This window comes from Erithacus rubecula (genome assembly GCF_903797595.1).
Source record: "Erithacus rubecula genome assembly, chromosome: 24".
Taxonomy (NCBI): Eukaryota; Metazoa; Chordata; class Aves; order Passeriformes; family Muscicapidae; genus Erithacus; species Erithacus rubecula.
Window position 1 is genome coordinate 1,386,891 of NC_136676.1, and position 26,658 is coordinate 1,413,548.

Sequence of the window (26,658 nt, forward strand, 5' to 3'; positions counted from 1 at the left end):
GAATAAAATGGGAGAACAGCAGCTGACAGACCATGGAGTTTGAGAGTTACACACTCAAAAAAGCAGCACAGGATCTGGAAAATAGAAAAATTCAACCCTAAGGTGTGAAAGACAAGGTTCACTTTCCTGGTAAATTTTACAAGATTTAATTTAAAAAAAAGGACAAATAGGAGACAAAGACAATAAAGCAAAAGGTGCTTGACATTCAGCCAGGAGCACACACTAACTCAGAAAACACTTTGTTAAATTCATCAACATGTTGCATATTCATAGATCTTCATGCATTATTCAAAATCATCCCCCCCCAACCTGCAAATCAGCTTTTTTTTTATTTATTTCTTTTATGGCTCCAGTTCTATGCACACACCCTGATCAATAAATTCCTTCCCTGGATTTCTGGTGTTCCTCATCCCTATCTTCATCCAGATAAAATAATCCAAGAATGTGAAGAATTTCTTGGTTATCTTTTTTACCATTCTCTGGGTTAGTTACACGAACAAAAGCTTTCTACAACACCATGCTGCAACCCAATAAAAAAATATATTTATCACACCAGTTTTGTGACTAGCAGAACTAAAAGAAACTATATTCATACAGCAAACTTTTCCAAGATTAAACACACAGCATTAATTTTAATATTAAAATGAACACAGAAGTTAATAACACAATATGTGCTTATAACATTAGCCATCACATGGCCCAGACTATTCATCATCTCCAATTCTTCTGGTGCAAGTGCTAATGTGAGAAACTTGTAGGGAAGGTCAAAAGCAGCTTCAGAGACAGACAAAGGGGAGGAAGAGCAGAGCCTGTGATGCCTTTGGCCAGCTCAGCCCATCATTACTGCAGCACCCAGCCCAGGGCAGAGCTGCAGCAAATTGGAGCTGGGATGGTCACACAGCAGCTCCCCACACAAGGAATGGGGTGATTGTGGCTGAGTCACGGGATAATGGCTGCAAAATCCAGCCATTGTTTGGGGAAACTTGGGAATTATTGCCTCGTGCTCCTTGGTTAATCAAATGGAATAAACCAGAGTGCTTGCAGCAAGTTTAATAGGAAAAAAAAAAAATTGAAATTAAGAAATGGAGTAAAAATATTGCGCCAAAAAAAAAAAAAAATTATGCCAGCATTCAGCAGAAATTTAGTAATTTGCTAAGATGAAGGATTTGCCCACATGAGGACTGGAGGAAAAATCCTCCATGCCTTGCAACCTGCACCCAAGGCAGAGTTAAGTAAATATTTGTAAATAAATAAAGCTCTTTGCAAGGTTTGCCACCAAACATGACTTGGAATTCCCACTCTCCCCATTGGAAATGGGGATATTTGATATCCTGAGCTTTCCAAACTTGGGGTCCCACCCTGTTTCTCCTTTCTTATTTCAAACTCTTATTCCTTCACCTTCCTTCAGAATGTGAATCTCAGGGCAAGATAAAATATCCAGCAATGAATCCCACAGGTGCTGAAGGGCATTGCCAGCACCAGGAGGCTTTGGCAGGACTCGCTGCAGGGTCCAAGCACCCCAAGAGCTTGGAAATAAAATCCAGAACACAAGACTTGAGTTGGTTTTCAAGGCTATCCCTCAACTCTTTAAGCAGCATAAAACCCCATATTTTTCCACATATACATGTATATCCCCTTCTCTCACCTTTCCTTCTTTTACCCTGAATTCTTAGTTCTTTTTTCTGGTTGTTTTGTTTTTGGTGTTTTTTTTTTAATCCCCAGAACACATGAGACTTCCAGAGCTGATAAAAACATTAGTACAGAGAAAGGATCTCAGGTAGAAGGACCAAGAATAAAACAACAGACCAGATTTGAAATCATAATCAAGAACATGCTGTAACAAAGCAAAATAATTCCACACAGCCCCAGCCTGGCAGCCACTCTGAGGAGGTGACATAAGAGCGTGCTCTAACATACACCATCACCCTTTTAAAAATACATTTGTGTTTTTTTTATGGTGCTCAGGACATTTCCTTTGTAATTTCTCACCTCCTACTGCTGCCTCTCAGCCCAGCAGAGACTTTGCCAGAGTGCTGGCAGCTCAGACAGGAGCTCCAGGAGGGATTTAAGGCCATAATAAGATCTAAGCTGTCGGAAAGTCCAGGCAAACTTCTGTGGCATGTTTTTCCTTTCTCTTCCCTATAAACACCTCGTGAAAGCTCTCCTGGAGGCTGCCAAGTGAAAATAGTGCATTATCTCAGCTCCTGCACATGACTCCAGGGAGGATTCCTCCATCACAGTTCTGAGGAATTGTCCACCAGGCCTGTGACTACAGGAAAGCTTTCCCATGTAGGGTGAGGATTATTTTGTTTCACAACTGCCTTGTGACTTCAGTCTGGTGGAGAGGGAAATTCTCAGAATCACAGAATGAGGAGGTTGGAAGAGACCTCCAAGATCATTGAGTCCAATCCATGTCCCAACGCCTCCACTAACCCATGGCACTGAGTGCCACATCCATTCTGTTTTATAAGCACACCCAGGGATGGTGACTCCATCCCTGGGCAGACCATTCCAGTATTTTACCACTCTTTCTGTGAAAAACTTCCTAATATCTAACCTGAATTTCTCTGGGCACACCTTAAGGCTGTGTCCTCTTGTTCTGTCAGGGCTGCCTGGAGAAGGAGACCAACCCCCACCTGAGCACAGCCACCTTTCAGGGAGCTGTAGAGAGGGGTAAGGTCACCTCTGAGTCTCCTTTTCTCCAGGATAAACACCCCCAGCTCCCTCAGCTGTTCCTCACAGGGTTTGTGTTCCAAGCTCCTCACCAGCCCTGTTCCTCCTCTGGACATGCTCAAGTGTCCCCATGCCCTTCCCAAACTGAGGGGACAGCACTGGGCACAGCACTCCAGGTGTGGCCCCAGCAGTGCTGAGTGCAGGGGAATGTGGGTGTTTGAGGGGTGCCCTGGCTCTCCTGTTCTCCAGCAGGGAATTCCTGGCACTGGAATTCCTTCAGAGCAAGTCCCAAGTCCCAGCAAGGGTCCCAGCAGGTCTCTGGTGAGGAGGGTGAGCCAGGACAGTCTCAGAGTGACCCTGGCAGCAAGCCAGGGCTGTGCCCCTGATTCCCAGGTCAGGACATCCATCCCAGCCAGGCTGCCAGCCTTCCTGAAGGATTACCTCAGGGATACACCAGCCTGAAAGGAAGGAAATGGACCCCTGGATTTATGGGATGGCACAAACCCAGGGACAGCACCACTCCTGCCAGCATGTGAACCCCACCTGCTGCCCCAGGGATGGTCCCATCTCCCCTCACTCCAGGCAAATCCCCCATTTTTGGGAAACACTGATCCATCCTATAAAGCAACACTGAACTGAGTAACTAAACATGCACTGGCTGAGCTCAGCTCTCAGAATGGAACCTGCCCAAGGCTCAGAACATCCTCTCTCATAAAAGGCCTTTATTTACTTTCTGATTCCTGAGTAAATGCTGTCTATAAATAGCCCTCCCTGCCCAGCCACACTGCTGTTATCACCTATCACTGGGAAAGGCCCTGATAAGACCAAGTGATAATAGATCAGGATTACTCCTCTCTGCAAAGGAACCTGCTGGAATTCATCACTGCTCCATTTTCATTCCCTTGTGCAGCTCTCCAGCCTGAAGCAGCAAAAATAATGGAGTGCCCTGCCCTCCTCACCTCATCTTTGGATTTATCTCCCTCTTCCACCACATCCTTTAAGAACCAGCCTCAAAACTAAGAGCCAAACTCAAAACAGAGAGCTCAGCTCACCCTAATCTCTGTCCCAGCACTAAATACATTTACCTACTAAAGAACAAAGAAAAAAAATGAGATAAAGCTTATCTGCTCCCAGGAGTCAGGGAGACAGGTGGAATACACACCTAGGGCACAGCAAAGCCTCCCCACACTGCCCTACACATCCATTATCTCTGTGTCAACAGCTTTATGACCTCTGTAAAAGTAAATATGTCTAAGTGCAGCTTTTATGTGCATTGTGGAGATTCTGAGCTCAAAAGAAATCAACTTTTCTTCAAGGGCTCCGCTGCCACTGGAGGGAATGCACAGTTCTCCTACAGTGCTCCTATGGATCCATTATCTACATTTCCAGAGTTTTATTGCCTCTGAAAATGTAAATCTGTTGAAGGGTGTGCAGTGTCAGGGTTGTAGGAACACAGGATTAACCAAGGTAAGAAATGAAATGCTCTTCAAGGGCTCTGAAGACACTTGAGGAACACACAACACTCCCAAAAGTGCCTCTATGGATCCAATCCCTTATCTGCATCTGAAGAGTTTGATTGCCTTGGAAAATGTAAATATGTTTTATGTGCAGTGCCAAGATTGTAACAACAGAAATGTTAACAGAGGGCAAGAAATAAACTGTTCTTCAAGGGTGGGGCACTTGAGGAACACACAGCACCCCCCAGTACTCCTATAAATCCATTCCCCTTCTGCATTTCAAGTTTTATTGCCTTCACAAAGGTAAAGATATTTAATGTGCAGTGTCACAATGGTAACAACACAAATATTAACAGCAGGTAAGAAATGAAGTGTTCTCCAGGGGCTCCAGGGACACCTGAACACACAACAGCCCCCAGAAGGAACAGAATGTGCCCCTGCTCAGGCTGCTCCCATCACCTCTGCTACAACTGATTGATAAAGTTCAGGGCTCCCAGTTCATTGTGGTGACAGATTCACCATTAAACCACAGCCCTCTGCCATTGAGAGGGAAGCACATGAATAAAGGTGGCAGCAGGGCTGTAAACTACAAGAGGAGGCATTTTTAAATATTTATATAAAGGCAAAACAGTTTTCAATTCACACAAATGAAACAGTTGCCTTTGCTGCCCCAGTTGCACAGATTTCCAAGAATTGGAGTTGTTAATACTTGAAATTTTAGCAGTGGGGGACATAAACAGCCAGGGCAGGGGCAGCCCTGGGATATTTGTGGAGGGGAAGGGATGGACAGCAGCAGAGCTCAGTACAGACTTGGTTCTCATGGAATCCCAGACTGGTTTGGGTTGGAAGGAGCTTAAAGCTGATCCAGAGTCACCCCTGCCCTGGCAGGGACACCTTCCCCTATCCCAGGTTGTTCCAGCCTGGCCTGGGCACTGCCAGGGATCCAGGGGCAGCCTCAGCAGCTCTAGGTACCTGTGCCAGCCCTGCCCACCCTCACAGGGACAATTCCATCCCAATATCCCATCCAGCCCTGCCCACCCTCACAGGAACAATTCCATCCCAATATCCCATCCAGCCCTGCCCACCCTCACAGGGAATAATTCCATCCCAATATCCCATCCAGCCCTGCCCACCCTCACAGGGAATAATTCCATCCCAATATCCCATCCAGCCCTGCCCACCCTCACAGGGAATAATTCCATCCCAATATCCCATCGAAATTGCTCCTCTTTTAGTTTAAACCATTCCCCCTCATCCTGTCCCTCCATTCCCTGTAAATAATCCCTCTGTGTATTTCCTGCAGCTCCTCCAGGCACTGGAAGGCCACAATTAGGTCACTCCAGAGCTTCTCCAGGATGAACAATCCTGATTTTGCCAGCCTTTCCCCACTGTAAAAGGGAAGAGGGCTGAGGCAGTGACCTCATTCCCCTGCCCTGCAGAGCCCCACAATGACAGAGAATGGAGCTGAGTCACAGACCCAACCCCCAAACCACAGCTCCCCATGGGGAACAAATCCCTGCCCACAGGCCGGGAGCTGGATCTCACTGGGAATTTACAGGAGAAAGATCAAACTGCAATTAATGCTCCACTCAACTCTGGGAAAAGGAAAAGGTTCTGTGTTTGGAAAGAGGGGGACACCTCTTATAGGGCTGGAATAAACCCAGAGCTGCACCCACAGCCCCACACCAGGCTCCCACCCTCTCCTCCATGAAATAAAAAATGGAAAAACAGTGAATTCCTTCAAAAGTGAGCAAGGAAAGACCTCCTGCATCACAACATCAAGGGGGAGAAAGATCCCCTGCCCCAAAGGGAGAGGAGGAGAGGAGGAGGAGAGGAGAAGGAGAAGGAGAAGAAGGAAAAGAAGAGGAAGAAGGAAAAGAAGAGGAAGAAGAAGAAGAAGAAGAAGAAGAAGAAGAAGAAGAAGAAGAAGAAGAAGAAGAAGAAGAAGAAGAAGAAGAAGAAGAAGAAGAAGAAGAAGAAGAAGAAGAAGAAGAAAAAGAAAAAAGAAAAAGAAAAAGAAAAAGAAAAAGAAAAAGAAAAAGAAAAAGAAAAAGAAAAAGAAAAAGAAAAAGAAAAAGAAAAAGAAAAAGAAAAAGAAAAAGAAAAAGAAAAAGAAAAAGAAAAAGAAAAAGAAGTTTATTTGCAGCTCCCTCTCTGCACATGGGACAGCATTCCCAGGGTCACTCTGTCCCTGTGCTCTCCCACTGCCAGCCAGCAGCTCTGGGGAATACAGATTAGTGGCAATGCATTTTCCAGGGCATGAAGGAATTTTTAACTGCTTTGTGCTCCCCTTTTCTCATTTTCTAGAAACAAAATAATAAAAAGGAGAGGGAGAGGGAAAAAAAAAAAAAAAGAAAAAAGAAAAAAAAAAGGAGGCATTTTAAGAATTGCAGAAAGTGGGGCAAAGGTGAGGTGGTTCTGGCATTTGGGGGAAAAATTTTGTAAGAGTTGGAAAAAGATTCCAGACTGCCCAAAGCTACAGCATATGGTCAATGCCTTATGGAAGAGAGGGAAATAAAGATTTATTTTATTTTCTGCCTGTGAGAGGGGGAATTTCTTGTAGCACTTTTAATAACAGCAGCTGATTGAAATATTAAATATTGATATTAAAATATCCCCATTGCAATTCAATATTAATGATGCCCCTGCTAATTTATGGAATGCAGTAAATTTACACCAGTGCCTGGTTTTCTCTTTAACCACATTTGACTTGTCAGGGTCAAATTCTGAGACTGAACTGACATGTGCCTGTTCAATTTAAATTCTGTGCTCTGTAAGAGAGGCAGCTTAATTTAAAAAAAAAATAATAAAAATGGCATAGTTGCATTTTCTCCCCTCAGAGACAAATTTTACCTGTAAGAATCCACAGGCAGAGAGATATTTTCCAGTGGAATCACAGATTTGGAATCAATCCTGAGGCAGGATCCCTTTGATCTCAGGTTCCAGCCTGAGTCACTGCATTTTAGGGGAAGGGGGATCCAGCCCTGCTGTAAATCATCACTTCCTTCAGCCTCCCCTGGCTGCATGAGCCACTGCAAATGACCAACTGCCCCTGCCCACATGAAGAGGAGCAAGTTAATTCTTCCTCTTTTCACTCCAGGATCTTGGAGCTGTCATGTTTTCCAGCCCTTTTCCAGGTGCTCATGGCTGAGCACACACAGATGAATAAACCCAGGCACCCCTGAGTGCCCACAACCACAGAACACAGATTTGCATGAAGTTCACCTGCTCACCACCAAACCCTAAGAGACTTTAAAACTTAAAAAAAAAAAAAAAATTAAAAATTTAAATAGTTTCTTCACAGAACCAAGAGATTTGGGAAGTTACACAGAACTGAGGTGCAGGCTGTAACACCAAGCCCTGTTTTTGACTGGATTTCAGTGCAAATTCAGTACAAACCCCCCAAAATAAGCATCAACTTGAAGATTAAACCCAACTAGGTTTAATGAAACCAAGGTTTAATGCTGCAAGGCTGTGATCACACAGAGGGAAATTCCATCCCCAAGCAAGGAATGGTGCTGCTTTCCAGGCAGAAAAAGCCAAAAATGGGACACCTGAACCTGTCCCCAGAGAGAAGGAGCAGCAGGGGCACAAAGAGCCGACGTGACTTGGTGAGTCCCAAACTGCCCCTGGAAAGGGACCCAAATGACCAAGTTTTGGGGAAGTGGGACACAGGGAGCCAGAGGAGTCACATGGAGAGGAGTGCTGGATGCAGGAACAAAGGGCTGCAGGGATCTCTGCTGTGAGTGATGCTGGCCTGGCTCCCTAACGAGCTGGGCACTTCGTTAGTGGGCACAGAGCTCCATTCTCTGCCAGCCTGCCATGGCTGCAGCACACCCAGCTCCATTCTCTGCCATCCCCGTGGTGCAGCACACCCAGCTCCATTCTCTGCCATGGTGCAGCACACCCAGCTCCATTCTCTGCCATGGTGCAGCACACCCAGCTCCATTCTCTGCCATGGCTGCAGCACACCCAGCTCCATTCTCTGCCATCCCCGTGGTGCAGCACACCCAGCTCCATTCTCTGCCATGGTACAGCACACCCAGCTCCATTCTCTGCCATGGCTGCAGCACACCCAGCTCCATTCTCTGCCCTGGTACAGCACACCCAGCTCCATTCTCTGCCATCCCCCTGGTGCAGCACACCCAGCTCCATTCTCTGCCATCCCCCTGGTGCAGCACACCCAGCTCCATTCTCTGCCCTGGTACAGCACACCCAGCTCCATTCTCTGCCCTGGTGCAGCACACCCAGCTCCATTCTCTGCCATCCCCCTGGTGCAGCACACCCAGCTCCATTCTCTGCCCTGGTACAGCACACCCAGCTCCATTCTCTGCCCTGGTACAGCACACCCAGCTCCATTCTCTGCCCTGGTGCAGCACACCCAGCTCCATTCTCTGCCCTGGTGCAGCACACCCAGCTCCATTCTCTGCCCTGGTGCAGCACACCCAGCTCCATTCTCTGCCCTGGTGCAGCACACCCAGCTCCATTCTCTGCCATGGTGCAGCACACCCAGCTCCATTCTCTGCCCTGGTGCAGCACACCCAGCTCCATTCTCTGCCCTGGTACAGCACACCCAGCTCCATTCTCTGCCCTGGTGCAGCACACCCAGCTCCATTCTCTGCCATCCCCCTGGTACAGCACACCCAGCTCCATTCTCTGCCATGGTGCAGCACACCCAGCTCCATTCTCTGCCATCCCCCTGGTACAGCACACCCAGCTCCATTCTCTGCCATGGCTGCAGCACACCCAGCTCCATTCTCTGCCATCCCCCTGGTGCAGCACACCCAGCTCCATTCTCTGCCATCCCCCTGGTGCAGCACACCCAGCTCCATTCTCTGCCATGGTGCAGCACACCCAGCTCCATTCTCTGCCATCCCCGTGGTGCAGCACACCCAGCTCCATTCTCTGCCATGGTACAGCACACCCAGCTCCATTCTCTGCCCTGGTACAGCACACCCAGCTCCATTCTCTGCCCTGGTACAGCACACCCAGCTCCATTCTCTGCCATCCCCCTTTTTACAAGATTTTTTAAACAAAGCAGTGGTGGTAAAAATGTGTGTGTGTCCCCCAGCTGCCACTTCTTGCCACACCATTGGGAAAAGTTTCCCAAGTTTCCTGAAATCAGCTCTGGTAAATCACCTGAGTTTTTTCCAGGTTTAATCTGAAGCAGGATGATTTGATAATGAACTGACCAAAAGTGTTTCTGGACAAGTGGACACCAGGGATTAGGAAACACCAGACAAGTTCTTTATTTCTTTGGCATCAAACCCATATCCCACCCTCCTACACGACTCCTCCAGCAGCAGCAGGCAGCCAAAACACCCCCAGGTGTCACAGCCACAGCTTCATTGAACATTCCCATGGATGGTGACTGCAGCACTGCCCTGGGCAACCTCTGCCAGGGCTCTGGGAGCCTCTCCATGAGGAAATTTTCCCTATATCAAATCTAAACCTCTCCTGGTGCCACTCAAGGCTGTTTCCTCTCATCCTGTCACTGCTCCCTGGGAGAAGAGGCCAACCCAAACCAAGACATTTTGACAATATACCTGAAGTTCAAGAAGCTCTCAGTGTGCCCACTACTACAAAAATCTTATTTTTGTCCTTTATTCCAAATTTATCATGAAGTGGGGGCAAATTCCTTCCTTTCAGATGTATGAGTGGGAGGTTCAAGGTTAGAAATCTGAGAAAAACACAGCCAGCTGTGGCTGCCCCTGGATCCCTGCAGTGCCCAAGGCCAGGGCTGGGGCACCTGGCACAGGGCAGGAGCCCCTGCTGTGGCAGAGGGGCTGGAATTGGATTTTTAAGGGCCCTTCTACTCTGTGATTTCATGATTTCCTTGTTCCCCAAGCCATATCAGTCTCGTGCCATTTCTTATCATTTATTGCCTTTTATTATCATTCCTCACTAATCCCTTCAGGGTTCTTGGAACAAGGTGATTTTTTATTGGCTATACAGGAGTTTCAGTCTCTCTCTGAGCACACACAGACACTGTTCAGCTTTTAAACTTAAAAAAACCTGGAAGAAATCTCTTCCTTTCTCATACAAACAAACAAAATAAAAGAGCTGGTTTTGAACACCAAAATGGAGATTTAGAATCAGAATATCCCAAGCTGGAATGGCCCCTGCAGGAGCAAAAAAACCAACATCCTGTGAGTATTTCTAGCACAGAAAAAAAGTAAATTTAGTCAGAGAAAAGCAGATGCAGGAAACTGAGAGCTGGCAGGGCAGCACCACAAACCCTGAGCCACAAAAAAGCAGCTGCTGAGCTGGAGGTGGGTGCAGAGCTTCCCTCAGCTCCAAGGGCAGCACTCCAGAGGCACCTCTGCTCCAAAGCCCCACAAAAACAGCTGGAAACCTCTGGGAACTGTGTTTGCTTCCACCTCAGCCCCACACTGCAGCATCTGGGGAGATTATTTGGGTTTAAGACCTGAGCTGTTTGCAGGGTTGGCTCCCAGACCTGCTCAGCTCTGAGCTGTGCTCTGGAAATCTGGGGTTTTATTGCCTTCAGAAAGGCCAGAGTGAGTCACAGGAGGAATCAAAAGGTAAATTCAAAATACAAACACACAGCCCTGTGGTTCTCTTGCAGCAGGGGAAGCTTCTCCTGGAGGAATGTGGCAGCCCCAGTTTCTCTAAAACTCCAACCACAACATGAGGGGGGGGATTTTTCTGCTTACTTGGTTCATCTACAAATTCATTATTTTAATTCTAATTTAAAGTTCAGAATAGCAGCAGCTCCTTCAAGTCAGTCATGACACCCTCAGCCCTCCCATTACAAACCAGCTGAAGACCCACACAGAGATTTTTTTGTCTATTAAATATTCCAACCCCACCTAGAGCACTGCTAGAAACCAGGATCAAAGGGAAACAAACCTTCTCCTCCATCCCTACAACCCAAAAGTCCCAGTTTCCAGCTCTATTATGGGGAAAAAAAAATAAAATAAACCTGAGATTTGTGAGAGTGCTCCAGATACCCTTGGTCTACCCTAAATGTGTTTCTCTGCAGCAGCATTTTAGAAGGAAAGATGGAATTATTTAAGGAAATATTACTCTTACAAGCACTGCCACTTTCCACCCAGCAATTACAACTGGATACTTGTGCCACACAGCCAAGTCTTTTTCACATCAGGCAATTTTATCCCTTCTCCACAAGGAAAACTGACATTCTCCCAGCCCAGGGAAAAAGGGGCTTTTCAATCCTGAGTCTCAGGTTTCATCAGAGCCAGCATTTAATATCAAACTTCACATCTTGTAAGGGGCAGCCAAAAATCCCCCGGACCAGGCTGCTCTGGAAGCAGTGGAAAATCCGGAATTTCTGTGAAAAGCCACATTGAAAAATAATTATCCCTCTAAAACAGAAAAAAAGAAAAGCAGGAATAGCAGAATTAAAGAGGTGGCTTTCCACAGAGATTGTTGCTGCCAGCCCTGTGACCAATCGAGGCAGGGACAGGTCTGCCACGCTGCTTTCATTCCTCCAGGGGGATGAAAAAATTATTTGTTTTTGATTGGGTCTATGCAGAACATTTGCATCTTGTTACTGCTGATATTTTAGCTTTAAAAGTTCTCAGACATTCCTCCAGGGCTTATCTTAAGCACATTTTTATTAAGTTCCCTTCTGTAAAAAAAACAAGCCCCAGTGAGTTTTGACGCGCGCTGCCTTTGACAATGATAATCTTTGTCCTTCCCAGCTGCAGCAAATTTAAGATAATCTCTTTTCCAAGTGGACTTTATTAATCTTCCCAGTGAAATACCATCCCGAGGTAAAACAATTATTTCCAGTTCAACTCTTAGTACCAGCTAAGCCCGTGCTGGAAAAGACAACCAACATCTGGCAGACTCAATATCTGCAGCAATTAAGGGTAATCGTGGAACCGAAAATATACAAATCTGAGCAAGGGCTGGGGAGAGAGGGAGGGAGGGGACAGCAGGAGGAGAGCAGGAGCCAGCAGCACAGCTGGCACTGCCACTGTCACTGTCACTGAGGGACTGGCACTGCCACTGCGAGACTGGAACTGCCACTGTCATTGTCACTGTCACAGAGGGACTGCCACTGAGAGACTGCCACTGTCACTGTCACAGAGGGACTGGCACTGCCACTGTCACAGCAGCACGGCTGGCACTGCCACTGGCATTGTCACGGTCACAGAGGGATTGGCACTGCCACTGCCTCTGAGAGACTGCCACTGTCATTGTCACAGAGGAACTGGCACTGCCACTGCCACTGAGGGACTGGCACTGCCACTGCAAGACTGGCACTGTCATTGTCACAGAGGGACTGCCACTGCCACTGTCATTGTCACAGAGGAACTGGTACTGCCACTGTCACTGACGGACTGGCACTGCCACTGTCACAGGAGGACTGCCACTGCCATTGTCATTCTTACAGCAGGACTGTCACTGTCACAGAGGGACTGGCACTGTCACAGCTGGACTGCCACTGCCACTGTCACAGCAGCACTGCCACTGTCACAGTGGGACTGTCACTGTCACAGAGGGACTGGCACTGCCACTATCACTGTCACTATGGGATTCTCACTGTCACAGCAGCACTGCCATTGTCACTGTCACAGCTACACTGCCACTGCCACTCACAGCTGGACTGCCACTGTCACTGTCACAGCAGCATTGTCACTGCAGCATTGTCACTGTCATTGTCATAGCAGCACTGCCACTGTCACAGCAGCATTGTCACTATGGGATTGTCACTGCCACTGTCACAGCAGCATCGTCACAGCAGCACTGTGACTGTCACAGCACTCAGGGATGTGCCAGCTCCCCAGGGATCTCAGGAAGGTGACACCCCATCCCAGGGGGCTGGGACACACCCTGGACATCCCCCCCACCTGGGCATGGCAGACTCCCCTCGGGCTCTCATTAACAGGATTGCACTAATTGGGGGGAGAACCCTGCTGGTTGTCCCAGCTCCCTCCCCAGTGGTGCCACCAGAGATGCTGAGGCTCCTGAGTGTCCCCAAAATCGGGACAAAGACCCCAAAATGCAGCCAGGCCAGGGCTGGGCTCACCCCCAGATTCTTCTCCTGAATAACCCAAGAGGATCAACCCCAAAGCCCAGAATCCTGAATTCCAGCCCTGCTCAGCATCACCTCAAAGCAGCTGAAGCACCACAGCTTAATATTATTATTATTATTATTATTATTATTATTATTATTATTATTATTATTGTTACTATTATTATTGTCATTCTGTCCAGAAAAAAATATCTCTTCACCTGAGTATTTCAAATTTAAAAATGTGACTCTGCTCCATTTTCCATTAACTGAAAATATTTTTTATTGAGCTGCTTTGACTGCAAAAGTGCAATTTTGCAGAAAGACAATTTTGATTTTTCCTGATGAAAGGGTACAATAGATAAAAATTACAAAAGATCTGAAAGATAAACAATAAATCATCTGTTTTGGAGTCATATCTATGGCCAAAAGCTCCTCTAAATGCTAACACAGCTGGAAAAAAATAAAGAAAATTAATTTAACTTTATTTTCCCTCTAAAACTCCTCCAGTTGTTAACTCTCTTACTGAAGTCATAATCTTGTGTAAAATCCTCATCATTGCTAAAAAATATGAGATTAAGGCAGCACAATAAGTAGAAAATATGCAAATTTATATATCATTTGGCTAAAATATCATCACCTGGAGGAAAAAGCAAAAGCAGTTTTGGACAGAAATATCTGCTGGGCTCCTCAAAGGGAACATTTGGCTTCAGACACAAACAAAAGCCAAGGTAAAACATGATCTGTGTGCTTGACTGACTGTGCCCTCTCAGAGCTCCAGTTTGTTGTGCTACAACATCCAATGGAAATTATTTTGGGGAATGGAACAAAGAAATTAAACACATTTCCCCCAAATGAAGCCATGGCTAATCCCAGAAGTTGTCCAGGTAGAATTTCATTGGGAAGAATATCCTGAGTGATCTCCCACTGCTGTTTTACAGCAGCAAAGCCACTTTTCCTTTAAGAGAAAGGAAACAAAAGGGATCATTTCCCCTGCAGATTCCAGCCCTGCACTCTCCAGTCCCCAGGTGAGTTTTCCTTCAGCAGCAGCAGAGACATGGAGTGAGTGAGCCCTGCACACCCAGCACTGCCCCAGTGTCCCACCCCCTGCCTGGCTTTTCCTCATAGCCAAATACTTCACACCACAAACATTTGGTAGCCACAACCCTGACCAAGTGGCCACCCTGAGAAGGGGGAAAAGCCTCCCTTGCCCCAGGAAATAAATGGAATTATCACTGTCTGCTTTGGGATCCTTGGTGTGGGCTGGTGGCTGCTGGGTGAGGTTACAAGGCCTGGCTGCTCCACAAAGATTCTCAGATTGAGCAATAAAAGGCTCTTCTCTTTTTCTTTCCATTTCCTTTCCCTTTCTTTCTTTCTTTTCCTGGTCACACATCTGGGCTGGGAGCCTGTGCTCGTGCCCAACTCTCCACAAGCCCCATCAGGAGAAAAGCTCCTGTTCCACCTGGAGCTCCCTAAATAAATCTGGAGCATCAAAGGGATCCCAGCAAGACAAGGGAACCCCAGAGAGTGAATTTAGCACAGACACACACACAGGGGCCAGCCCAGCCCAAACTCCATCCCAAGCCCTGCAGGATGCTCCCAAACCCAGAGCTCACAGCACCAAACCAGCTGCTCCACCTGACTGCCAGCAGGAAATTCAAACAGCACGAGGCAGCTCAGGACCCCAGAGGAACAAACAATCCCCCAAAAACCAGGCTGTGCTGTCCATGTGGGACTGAAGGTCACAGAACAGTGACCAATTCCAGTTCCAGGGTAATGAGCATCCAGAAAACCCACACTGGAGATACATCACCAGCATGGGATGTGTTGATACGTGTTAACTGTTTTGGTTTTTTTTTTCCACAAGGAATACTCCTTTCAAGGGCAATAATAAGATCTGAGGTTCCCCTCTGCTTTACTGAATTTATCTGGTTTATGCCACTCTCTGAGTGTGCAAGAACACAGACTGGGGGGAAAATGTGCTTTACACAAGCGAGTAAAAGCAGAAAAATCAACTCTGTATCAGCAGAAAGGTTGAACCTGAAGGCCCACGAGTCTCCTCTTCCCCTGAAGCAGGAATAACTCAAGTTTTCATGGAAAAGGAGAAGCAGCCCAAGTTCAGGTGTGGGACCCCCTTCCCCAAGGCGCCATCCAGCACCGCTTCCTCTGCTCCTCCCTTCCCACAGAAACCAAAACCACCCCCTGCCAGCCACGACTGCGGGCTGCAAAACACAGACCGAGTCCTTTATTCCAGCGGGAGGGACAGAGGGACCGAGCCCCAGGAGCCCCAAGGAGCCCAGATCGCCAGGGAGCAGCCAAACTGGCCAGGAAATGTCTCCGAGCCGGCCGGATTCAGCAGGGCAGCTCCTGACAAAAGGTGTGCGGAGCTCACTGCGGTTTGCAAACCCGGGCACAGCCACCCGGCCACTCACAGGAGCCGCCAGTGCTGCAAATGAAGATGAATTCAGCGGGTTCTGCAGGGAAAAGCCCGGCTGGGCCAGCAGCAAATGCGTTTTAAGGCTAAATCTGCCCAAAGTCCAGCCGAGAGAGCCCACGGCAGCCCCAAAGGACAGCAGCCTCTCAGACAATGCAGGAATCTCCCTGCAGAAGCACAGCTACATTTTTTTTTCCCCTCTGGCCTCCATCTCTGTCACAGCCAAGCGATCCAAGGGAACGCCATCCATCCATCACCATTCCAACCCCACAGGCCAGGGGAGACCTCCAGCCCCGCGGGGCTCACAAAGCCTTTTGTTTTGGCTAATTCCGAGCAACACCCCGGAGTGCAAACCCTGCCCTGCAGTATTTGCAACCCAAATATTGCAGCGCTGAGCTAATTTCGGGGAGCTGGCACACACACAACCGACTACTGGAGTAATCAGACCAAAAAAAAATGAAGGCGAGCTAAATTTAGGAGCAACTATGCGATGCAATGTTAATAACGGATTATTTCTCTCCTAAAAAAGAAATACATAAGTATACATATATATGTGCATATATATATATATATATATTTTTTTTTTTTTAGGTTAAGCTGACAATGCTCCTTGCAAGATCCAGGCTCTCCATCCCCCCAAGGACGGATCTCACAGTTTTCAGGGTACAAGGTGTGGTTCAACCCCCCAAAAAAGAGAAGCCCCCCAGGACCCCCGGGTGGATCCCGGCCCGCAGCGCCCCCCGGGCAGGGGCAGCGCAGCGCCCGCGTCCTCCGCGCTGTCCCCGGGCGCTCCCGGGGAGGGCTGGCCCCGTTTCCCCGCAGTGCAGCGCCGACCGCCCGCATCCCCCATCACTCACTTCCTCTTGTACTCGTCGCGCTCCCGCTTGACTTTGGCCAGCACGTTGTAGAGGGCGCGGATCTCGGGGGTGATGGTGTCGATCTGCACCCCGACCCCGTCCGGGTGCACCCAGGACACGCCGGGGCCCTGCACGGTCTCCAGGCCGCCGCCGCCGGTGCGCCGCACCTGGGTGTAGCTCCAGATGGTGCCGGGCAGGCGCCCGTAGTGCGGCGGCGACGGCAGCGGCCCGTGCCCGGGGCCCGGCGGCGGCACCAGCGGCGGGGTCCCGCCGTCCGTCTGCACCGCCTGGTCCCGGGAGAAGGTCTTGTAGCGCAGCCGCCGGTCGCGCTCGCTCTGCTGGGCCGCCAGCTGCTTCTCCAGCAGCCGGTTCCGCCGCTCCAGCTCGTGCACCTTGGCCAGGAAGCAGCGGAAGCGCACGTTCAGCCCCTTGAGCAGGTGGATGTTGGAGCCCAGGTCGTTCCGCAGCGCCGCCGTCACCGGCGGGCCCCCCCCGGCCGCCGCGGGGCCGCCGCCGCCGGGGCCCAGCGGGCAGGAGGAGGAGGCGGCGGCGGCGGCGGGGGAGAAGGCGCGGGCCATCTCCCCGAAAAGCAGCGAGTTCATGGCGGAGGGGGCGGTGATGGAGGGGCCGGCGGTGCGGAGCGGTGCGGAGCGGCCGTGCCGGTGCCGGTGCCGGTGCCGGTGCCGGTGCCGGTGCCGGTGCCGGTGCCGCGGTCTCTGCGGCCGCCGCCGCACCGCGCTCTGAGGGCTCTGAGCGCTCTGGGCGGGACCCCGCGCGCCGCGGCCGAGGCACCGCCCACGCCAAACCACGCCCAGTGTCCATGTACAAATCTGTATTTGCATGGCCACGCCCCTTACCCACATACCGGGTATCTCATTTCCATAACCACGCCCCTTATTTCCATACCCAGCTATTCATTTGCATACCCACGCCCCCAGCACGACACCCTAGTGTATTGTCCCCGTGGCCGTGCCCCCTCATTTGCATATAAACGCAGCTGATTTGCATATCCCCGCCCCCGCAGCCGCCGCTCCCTCCGCGTGTCCCCAGCGCGGGGCTCGGGGTTCGGGGTTCGATTTTTGGGGAGCCCCGGGGTCCCAAAGCGCTCCCCGCATTAGAGGGTGAAGCAGAGCAGTGGGAATGACCGGCCTGGGGAGGGGAGGAGGCTGCGGGACATCCCAGGGGATGGAGGGGCTGCAGGAGCCGGAGGAGGACTGAGGGGACAAGGGGACAATGGCTCCAGACTGAGAGAGGGGAAATTCTGCGTGGATATCGGGCAGAAATTCTTCCCTGTGACGGTGAGGAGACCCTGGCACGAGTTTTCCAGAGAAACTGTGGATGCCCCAAACCTGGCAGCGTTCAAAGCCAGGCTGGGATGGTGGGAATTGTCCCTGTCCTTGTCCCTGTCCCCGTCCCTGGCAGCTCTGGGATGATCTTTAAGGTCCATTCCAATCTGTGATCCCGCGATTGCACGATTAGGTCAGATCAGAATAAATTATAAACCTTGGATTTTGTTATGCCAAAGCAGAGCCCTGCCTAAGTGCTAAATAATGCTGATACGATAATAATTAAGTTATTAAATTAGCGTTTCCCAACTGCTGCTCCCGGACCTTTGGGCAATCAAAGGATATTGTTTAATTGAATGATGTGATCGCTGCATTGCTCTGCTGGGCACAGAATGATGCAAGGGAAACAGCTCTCAGCCAGGCTGGTGTAAACCTGCAGGAACACTGTTTACCCAAATACAATGCCTGAAATAAAACCATGGGGCTTGCCAGGTTATATTTATATTTATATTTATATTTATATTTATATTTATATTTATATTTATATTTATATCTTTATCCCCACTTGCTGAAACTCCACCAGCACCGAAACCAGGGTTCTTCAAAGGGCTCTGTTAATGTGTTACTAACCTGTGTTTTGCCAGCACCTCCTGGAAAAAAAAAAATAAATGTGCTGGGTGGAGGTGCTTCATTAAAAGGGTGACTCAAAGAAACACCTGAAGGATTTGTCTCTCCCCCAGCACAAAAGCTCCTGAGCTGGGTTTGTGTTCGGGCTGGGCTGCTGCCCGTGGGTGTCAGCAAACAGCTCCAGATTTCCATCCCCAAGCCCCGGGAAATGCTCACAGAAACACGAGAAAGGCGAGAATTGACTCAAACTGCCCAAACGGAGGGAATCACTGGAGCAGCAGCAGCCAGGAGCGGGGTTATCCCAGATTTGGGAAATTCCACGGTTTGGAAGCACCCGGGAAAGTGCAAGGAGTTCCTGCCTGGGATGGGATGGGATGGCATGGGATGGGATGGGATGGGATGGGATGGGATGGGATGGGATGGGATGGGATGGGATGGGATGGGATGGGATGGGATGGGATGGGATGGGATGGGATGGGATGGGATGGGATGAGCTTTAAGGTCCCTTCCAACCCAAACTGGGCTGGGATTTTATGGATTTTCCTGGTTTTGGACACCAGCACCCTCTCTGGTGGTGCTGGAAGGAGTTGGGTGATTTCAGAACCTCGTGGTCCACAGGTGGGAAAATCCATCTGAGTTTTATTTTAATTTTTTATTATTTTATTCCTTTAGGGAAGCGGGAAAGCACCTGAGGGGGTGATAAACCAGGCAATGAAGGGTTTGGTTCCTGCCCCGTGATCTTGCAGCTCCCTGCATCCACCAACGCCTCATCTCGAGGTCATTAAACCAAATTAGTCCTTTCCTAATGAGCTCCAGCCCCTCCCTGGGATGGCCACGATCACCCCCAGGTCCCTCTGTGCTGCAGGCTCAGTGAATCCCACAGGGATTGGGGAATCCAGCCCCTTGGATTTCGTTTTACACTCATTTTCTTTTCCCTTTGGAACAAGTGCACCCTGCACTCCCAAACCTCCGTGACCATTCAGGGCTCTCTGCATTGCCTCAGATTTTTAATGATAATTTTCCTGGTATTGGTTGCATCCCTTGAGGCTCTGTTAGGCACTCATGGAAAGTTCTTTTTCCCCTGGTAAAGTGACCATTTTCCAGGAAAACAGACCCAAACCCAAGCCCTGGGCTCCCATTCCATGCTGCAGGTGCTGCTCCCTGGGCAGGTGGCATCAACACAGGGCTGATTTGTGGATTTAAAACAAGCAAAATTCTTCTGATTTGACACCCACAAAACTGCCCAGGCTCCCCAAATGCCCCTCAGTGACCTCAGGGGGTTCTGCTGGGCTGGGATTTTCTCACATGGAGGTGAGGCTGCATCCCCTCATCCCTCCCTCAGCCCCTTCCCCTTCCCTCGGGCCACAGCCCTGTGGGACTGCCTGAAAACAGAGGGCAGACAGAACTCTGGGAATAAAAGCAAAACTGCTTTTTATTTATTTATTGAAGGGCCTTCAGGTGCATTTTGGGCAGATGAAGACCCCCAGGGGCTACACCCAAAAATGGACCACGGGTAATGGGTTTTCACACTTTTATAAATTTGCTTCATTGCATGTTGGGGGTTAATCCTCCAATTACAGCTTCAGATAATGGAGTCATTTACCCCAAGTTTGCTGCCCCCCAAAACTCCCTTTAGTTTCCATTTCTAGGGCCTGAGGCACTGAGGGGTCCTTGATTCCCAGCCCAGAGAGGAATTGCTGTGTGTGACCAAACTGGGAGAGCAGCACTGACACTGTGTGTGGGGTTTAGAGCTCTAACTACAGAACTGCAGGGTTACAAAGAGGTGAGAACAGAAAAGCTGAAACCCTGAGGGAGCAGCTCCATCGTGTGACCCCCAGTGGGGTCAGTGGTGACCCCAGGGCTGGGATCTCTCCCCTGGGGGTCTCTGCACCTTTCCTGAGTGAGGCTGTTTGTCTGAAACCAGCAGAATCATTAATCTTTATATCTTATCTTTATATCTATGTTTATATCTTTATATATTTATATATTTCTATCTTTATATCCTTTATATAATTTATATCCTTTGTATCTTTATTAGTCCAGCCCCAGAATGGCTGAGTTTCACCACAGACCCCTGTGATGGGGCAGGAGCATCGTGGTGGCATCAGCCTCGTCCCAGCTGCATTTCTGGCCAGCAGAACCTTTCCCATCCCAGCAGAACCTTTCCCATCCCAGCAGAACCTTTCCCATCCCAGCAGAGCCTTTCCCATCCCAGCAGAGCCTTTCCCATCCCAGCAGAGCCTTTCCCATCCCAGCAGAACCTTTCCCATCCCAGCAGAGCCTTTCCCATCCCAGCAGAACCTTTCCCATTCCAGCAGAGCCTTTTCTGCACCAGCCCCGTTTTTTTGTTGTGAAGCGGGGGCAGGATCAGCCCTGTTGGGAGGATGGGCAGGACTTGGGGACAGCCCCGGTGACTCGTGGGGTGACTCAGCCCCCCGAACAGCCGCGGTGTCACCGGGGCGGTGTCCCAGGGCCGGGCGGGTCCCGGGGGTTCCCAGCCTTTGGATGTGCCGGGAATTGTCCCCGGGGACGCTGCGGGGACAGAGAGCGCTCGTGGGGCTGCTGCTGGCCCTGCGTGGGAGGGATGAGCTCCTGGAGCTGCAGCTTCTCCTCCCTGCACCTCTTCTGCCTGTAAAGGAGCTTTCTCCTCCCCAAACGCTCTTTTCTCCCCGCTCTGTCTCCTCCCTGTCCCGTCAGCTCTCGGCAGAGAGGAGCTGCTGCCAACACCCGACACCTTCTCCCACTCGGGTTTATTCCTGCGGTCCCAAAACCTCATTTGCCACATTTGGGGGTTTGTGGGTGTCAGCAGCACAAAACAGACCCAGCCCAAGCAGAGGATGCTCCTGCCCAGCCCAAGGGCTGCGGAGAATGGGGGATGCGCGGGGGGGAGGGACGGGGTTCAGCTCACCCGCACCCCCTCCCAGCCCCGCCGGGCTGATCTCCTCCATGGAGAGCTGTAAATATTTTGCAAACAAAGCTGCCGCAGGTGCAGCCCCGCAAGGCTCAGAGATGAAGATGCTGAGGGCGCATCCGCGGCCGGGACACGCCGGGATCGCCGTGGAGACGGGGCAGCGCCTTCGCTTCCTTGGGAACCGAACATTTCACCTGCTGAGTGGAGCGGCAGAAATGCGGGATGGGCCCGGACAGGGGGAGCTCCCAGGGCGGGATCCTCCGGCAGCGCCCCGGGGAGAGCCCGGAGCTTCCGTCCCAAAATGCTCAAAGGAAAATGGTCAAGCTAAAATAGTCAAGCTCTTCATTCTGGCGGACTCTGATTTATTTAACTGCAGGGTGACTTTTACATTAACAGAATAAATTATTTATTTCTCGTTGTTGCCCCAAACTTTGCACCCGAAGCTCCAGCTGAGGGTTGAGTTGAATTGGGATTTATTTTTTGTCCTGGGGACACGGGGACATGGGGACATGGCACCTGGGGGACACGGGGACACGGATGTTGAGAAGGATGGATCAGGAAAACCTCATAAATATGATTGCTTAACAAAAGATTTTGAGAATATGGAAATCATGAGTAAGAATGAAATGCAAGCCACCTTTGAGATACCAAACCTGAGTTACTAAATAACTAGAAGACAATAGGATGGCCAGAGAAGCAATCCCCTCTTGATAGAACAATGGCCCAAAGGTCAGAGAAGACCCTGCTGGATTGGCAGAAGGGTTCAAAGACTCATTTTTAGGGTTTAAAGTATAACACATGATGTGATGTAATGATTCTTACAGGCTGTATGGAAATGCTGTAGGATTTGTATCTTGTATTAGATTGGTCAGTGGAAATTAGAAAATTCAACAGAGAAGAAGATTTATTGTATTGTGAATGGGAAAATCTCTCTCTTACTTCATTCTCTCTCTTAGACTCTCTTACCTCTCAGAACTCTCACTGCCCCCACTCTCTGTCTGCCCTGCTCCCAGCAGGGCCCTTTTTACCCAGCCCTATGCAATAAACCACAAGTTTCCAGACCTGGCTTATAAAAATCTCTGTCTGTCACAACCATCCTGACCACTGTCACATCCTACAGCCTCCTACACACGGGGACATCACACCTGGGGGACTCCCAGAGACACCGGGACACCACACCTGGAGCATTCCCAGGGACACCGGGACACCACACCTGCAGCATTCCCAGGGACACGGGGATGTCACACCTGCAGCATTCCCAGGGACACGGGGACACGGGGACAGGGGAATGTCACACCTGGGGCACTCAGGGGGACACGGGGATGTCACACTCGGGGCACTCAGGGGGACACAGGGATGTCACACCTGTGTCACTCAGGGACACACGGGGATGTCACACTCGGGGCACTCAGGGGGACACAGGGATGTCACACCTGTGTCACTCAGGGACACACGGGGATGTCACACCTGGAGCACTCAGGGGCACACAGGGATGTCACACCTGGAGCACTCAGGGACACACGGGGATGTCACACCAGGGTCACTCAGGGACACACGGGGATGTCACACCTGTGTCACTCAGGGACACACGGGGATGTCACACTCGGGGCACTCAGGGGGACACGGGGATGTCACACCTGTGTCACTCAGGGGCACACAGGGATGTCACACCTGGAGCACTCGGGGGCACACGGGGATGTCACACCTGTGTCACTCAGGTTTCCCCCGGCTCTCTGCCCGGTCCCGCGCTGGCAGCCGCCGATCCCGGGGCTCTGCAGCGTTTCTTTCCCTCCCTCTCCCGGCTGCTTGTGAGGAGCTGGGGCGGCTCCAGCCCGGGCTGGGAGCGCCGCTGCAGCCGCTGAGCTGCCAGAAACTGCTGAGAGCAGCAAAAGGGGCTGCAGGGAGGGAAATGGAACGGGCTGGAGCTCCGGAGGTGCCTTCGGTGTCTGATGTCACCCCTGGGAATCAGCTCGGTGCCAGCAAACGCTGCGAATCATTGAAGGATGCTGCTGGGTTTGCAGGGATGAAAACCCTGAGAAGAGCCTGGGGGTGTCCCAAACACAGGCTGGGGGGGGGGGGTCACCTCCAGCATGAGACAGGGACAGCACCCCAAAGCCAGCAGGGTGAGCACGGGGCTCACTCGGGGCTCTCCTTTGTGCCCCAGAGGGTTCCTCTCTCCTCCTGAGCATCCTGAGCCCTTTCCAGCCCCACCTCAGCCTTGGACAGCCTTGACTGTGCCCAGGGTTTGTACCGAGGGTGCCTGAGGTCCTGCTGGCACTGCACTTGGGAAAGAACAAGCAGGATTATGATTAATAACAGTAATTATTGGCCTATCACTGTTGGGGCAGAGATCTCTCCCTCTGAGGCACTCCAGCCCTTTAATGAGAGGGTGCTCCTGGCTGCCCTGCCCTGCCCTCTGCCTCCTTGCCCAAATTTAAACCTCTCCTTTATCCCTTCTGCAGCCCCTGCCCTGTCCCCTGGCAGGGAAAGATGGGGAAGGTGTCAGACCCTGGCAAGAGCAGCCAAGACTGGACATGCTGCTCTTGATACTTGATTTTTTTAAAGCTCAGCCTCTCTCCATATGTCAAAGCTGAACTTAAACCACAAACACCTGAATTTATCCAATTTCTGCTAATATTGGCCCTTTTTTATACCACACAGCTTCCCCACTGGAGAAGGGCTGTAGGGCAGGTGTTGTCCTGCTTCTCCAGTGGCAGAACCATCCCAGCACAGTCCCCTGTGGGCCAGCTGGGTGGGGGGCAGCAGAAGGAGCAGAGCTGAGCTCTCTGATCATTCCCACTTCTCCTGCAGCTCCAGGGATGTTTGTGGCTCACCCTGGAGGTTGCACCAGGTTTGGTTGGGTTCTCCCACAGCCCTGCCCGTGATTCACCCACTGAGGGTTTGTGTTTCCCAAGGGAAGGGACCAGGCTGAGTCAGGCTGAGGAGTGCCAGGGTGGGGATCCTTTCCAGAAGGAAAACTCTGATTTTTGGAGCAGGAAATCCACTGTGAGGTGCCTGATGCTCCCAGGGGGAAGGGAAGGGAATGAGAGCTCTGCAGCATCCAGGTGTGAGGATCAGGGACATGTCTGATCCTTCCTGGGCTCTGTGGCAACAGTGGGATGGGAGAGAAAATCCCTGTGGGACAGGAGGGAGGTTGTAATTCCCACTGCAAATCTGGGAGCTGCAGGAACAGCACTGAGCCAGGGAGGATGCTGCTCAAGGAAGGTTTAATAAGCACCAGGAGAATAAAATTTTTCCAGAGGCACATCCAGAACTCCTTGCACACCCCAAAAACTCCCCATGCCAGGATGGGGCCTTGTGGGGGAAATGCCTGAAGGTTCCTGGGGTTAAACACAGCACAGAGGCTTCCCCTCCACACACCCTTTGTATCATTTTATTGATAATTTTACCCCAAAGCATCTTCTCCTCCTGACTCATCAGGAGGGGGATCCCTGCTGATCTCCAGGGTTTGGGTGAAAGGCCTGGAGCTGGTTCCTCCCCAGCTCCCAGTGTGAAGGGCTGGGATCAATCCTGCAAAAAAAACCTGCAAATAGGGATTTAATAATTATTTTTTCCCTCCTGGAAACAAGGGACCTACAATTCCTGGAGGTTCAGGGGTTGCCCCTGGCTTTTCCCATCATCTTGGTGTGCAGGGGGGACATCCCTGAAGTGATTTTGTCCTTAGTCCACCCAACACCTTTTTCCAGTCCCTTTGTGAGCTCAGAGCTTGTTTTTCCCTGGATCCTGAGTTGTGAATCATCCCCACCTGCAATGGGAATGTGGCCCTGCAGCAAACCAGCCAAGGCCAATCCTGCTTTTCTTATCAGGGAACAGAAACGTGACCCAAGGGTGGCTCCTAAAAATCCACCCAGACCCTGGGAGGTCTCTGGGATGTTTTGGGAGCCTCTCCCAGAGCAGCTCCAAACCTGCCTGCTCACACTCAGGGTTAATTTGGGAGCTTGGGCTTGGTTTTGTGCTGGTTTCTGTGTCTGGAGGATCCCTGAACTGACCAGGAAGGAGCCCTGAGCTGCACCTGGGCTGTGCCAAAGGCCAGCAGGGAATCCTGCAGCATTTACTGTTTGCACCCAGGGCTGGGGCTCCTGCCCAGGGGGAAATGAGGGATCCCAGCCAGGTCTGGGGGCTGCAAGCCCAGGATGTCCCCAGCACGTCCCTTGAGGCTCCACCATGTCCTGAAAGTGCCACAGACACATCCAGGGAGAAAAATCACTTTACCTGGGGCACTCACTGGGCCATCACACCTGGAGCACCCACGAGGCACCATCAGGACATTCCCACCTTTCCAGCTCTGGTTTGTCCCTCAATCACAGCCCACCTGTGCCCTGGCCAGGGAGGCACTGCTTGATTTTCCAAACACATCCCTGGGCCTCTGCAAACCACCCAGGGGCTCTGGGCAGCTCCTTGCAAGGGTGTTTGCAAGAACAGTTTCAAACCTCCCTCTGAGGTGCCACCTGCTCATTGTCACTGATGCTGAACAGTCACCACCTTGTGCTCCTGGGAGCTCTGAGGACCTGCTGACCCAACTGAGGGGGCAGAAACCCAGAGATTTTCCAGCTAGAAACTTCACTGGCTGCTGCAGCAGAGCTGAATCTGATTTTGCAGATCTGTGCCAGCACCAGTGGAGCAAACCAGGATTTCCACCCTGGCTGGGAGAGCTGCAGGAGGTGCTGCCAAGGTCCCTTCCTCCCTGGGCAGCAGGAGCTGGGGCACCCTGAGAACACTTTGGGTTTGTCAGGAAAGATGAGTGGGGAAGGAAAGGAGCCTGGGGCTCCTGCCAGCTCCAAACCTTCACCCCCTGCTGCACAAACGGCCAGAACACGGTGGGGCCTCAGTCCTGCCCTGTGCTGAAACCTCCAGCAGGCAGAGGCAGAGCCCGGGCTCTGCTGAGCTGCTCCTGCTGCTCCCGGCTCTGGGAGGGGTTTGGCAGTGCCAGCTGTGCCTTGGGTCACTCCTGCACCCAGCCTGGAGCAGCCCAGCTGCTGTTTGGGCTCTGCAGGGCTTTCCCTGAGCTGTGTTTGCTCTCTGATGTGGTTCCAGGGCAGCAGAGGTGCAGGATTGCTGCTCCAAAGAGCAACTCCACACCAGCCCCTCCTGCACTTGACACCAGCACAGCCCCAGCCCCGAGTCCCCTGTGGGACACCTCCCAAAATCCCAAACCTCCCCGGGGCATTTCCTGCCTGTTCCCCTCCCCAGCAGCAGCTCCAGCTGCCAGGAGTGACATCAGCCCCCACAGAGGTGAGAACAAAAACACTGCACCTTCACCCCTTTGCTAATTGCAACCCCAGTGCATGGCCAGCACTAACAACAGGCACCAAAGGGGCTGGGCAGTTATTCAGCCTCTAAAATTATAATTATAATTATTCCTGGGATGGGACTGTGCTAGGAAATTCA

The 26,658-nt window shown here is 50.9% G+C and overlaps 1 protein-coding gene across 1 annotated transcript in view; it reads right to left on the reverse strand.

Annotated features, from left to right (window-relative positions):
• Positions 1 to 17,181, reverse strand: part of IFFO2 (intermediate filament family orphan 2) — a 39,756-nt gene extending 22,575 nt beyond the window's left edge. The window contains exon 1 of the mRNA XM_079326055.1: positions 16,426 to 17,181. Within this exon, the coding sequence (XP_079182181.1) occupies positions 16,426 to 17,027 (602 nt within the window). The 5' untranslated portion in view covers positions 17,028 to 17,181. The remainder of the gene's footprint in view (positions 1 to 16,425) is intronic.
• Positions 17,182 to 26,658: the final 9,477 nt, after the last annotated feature.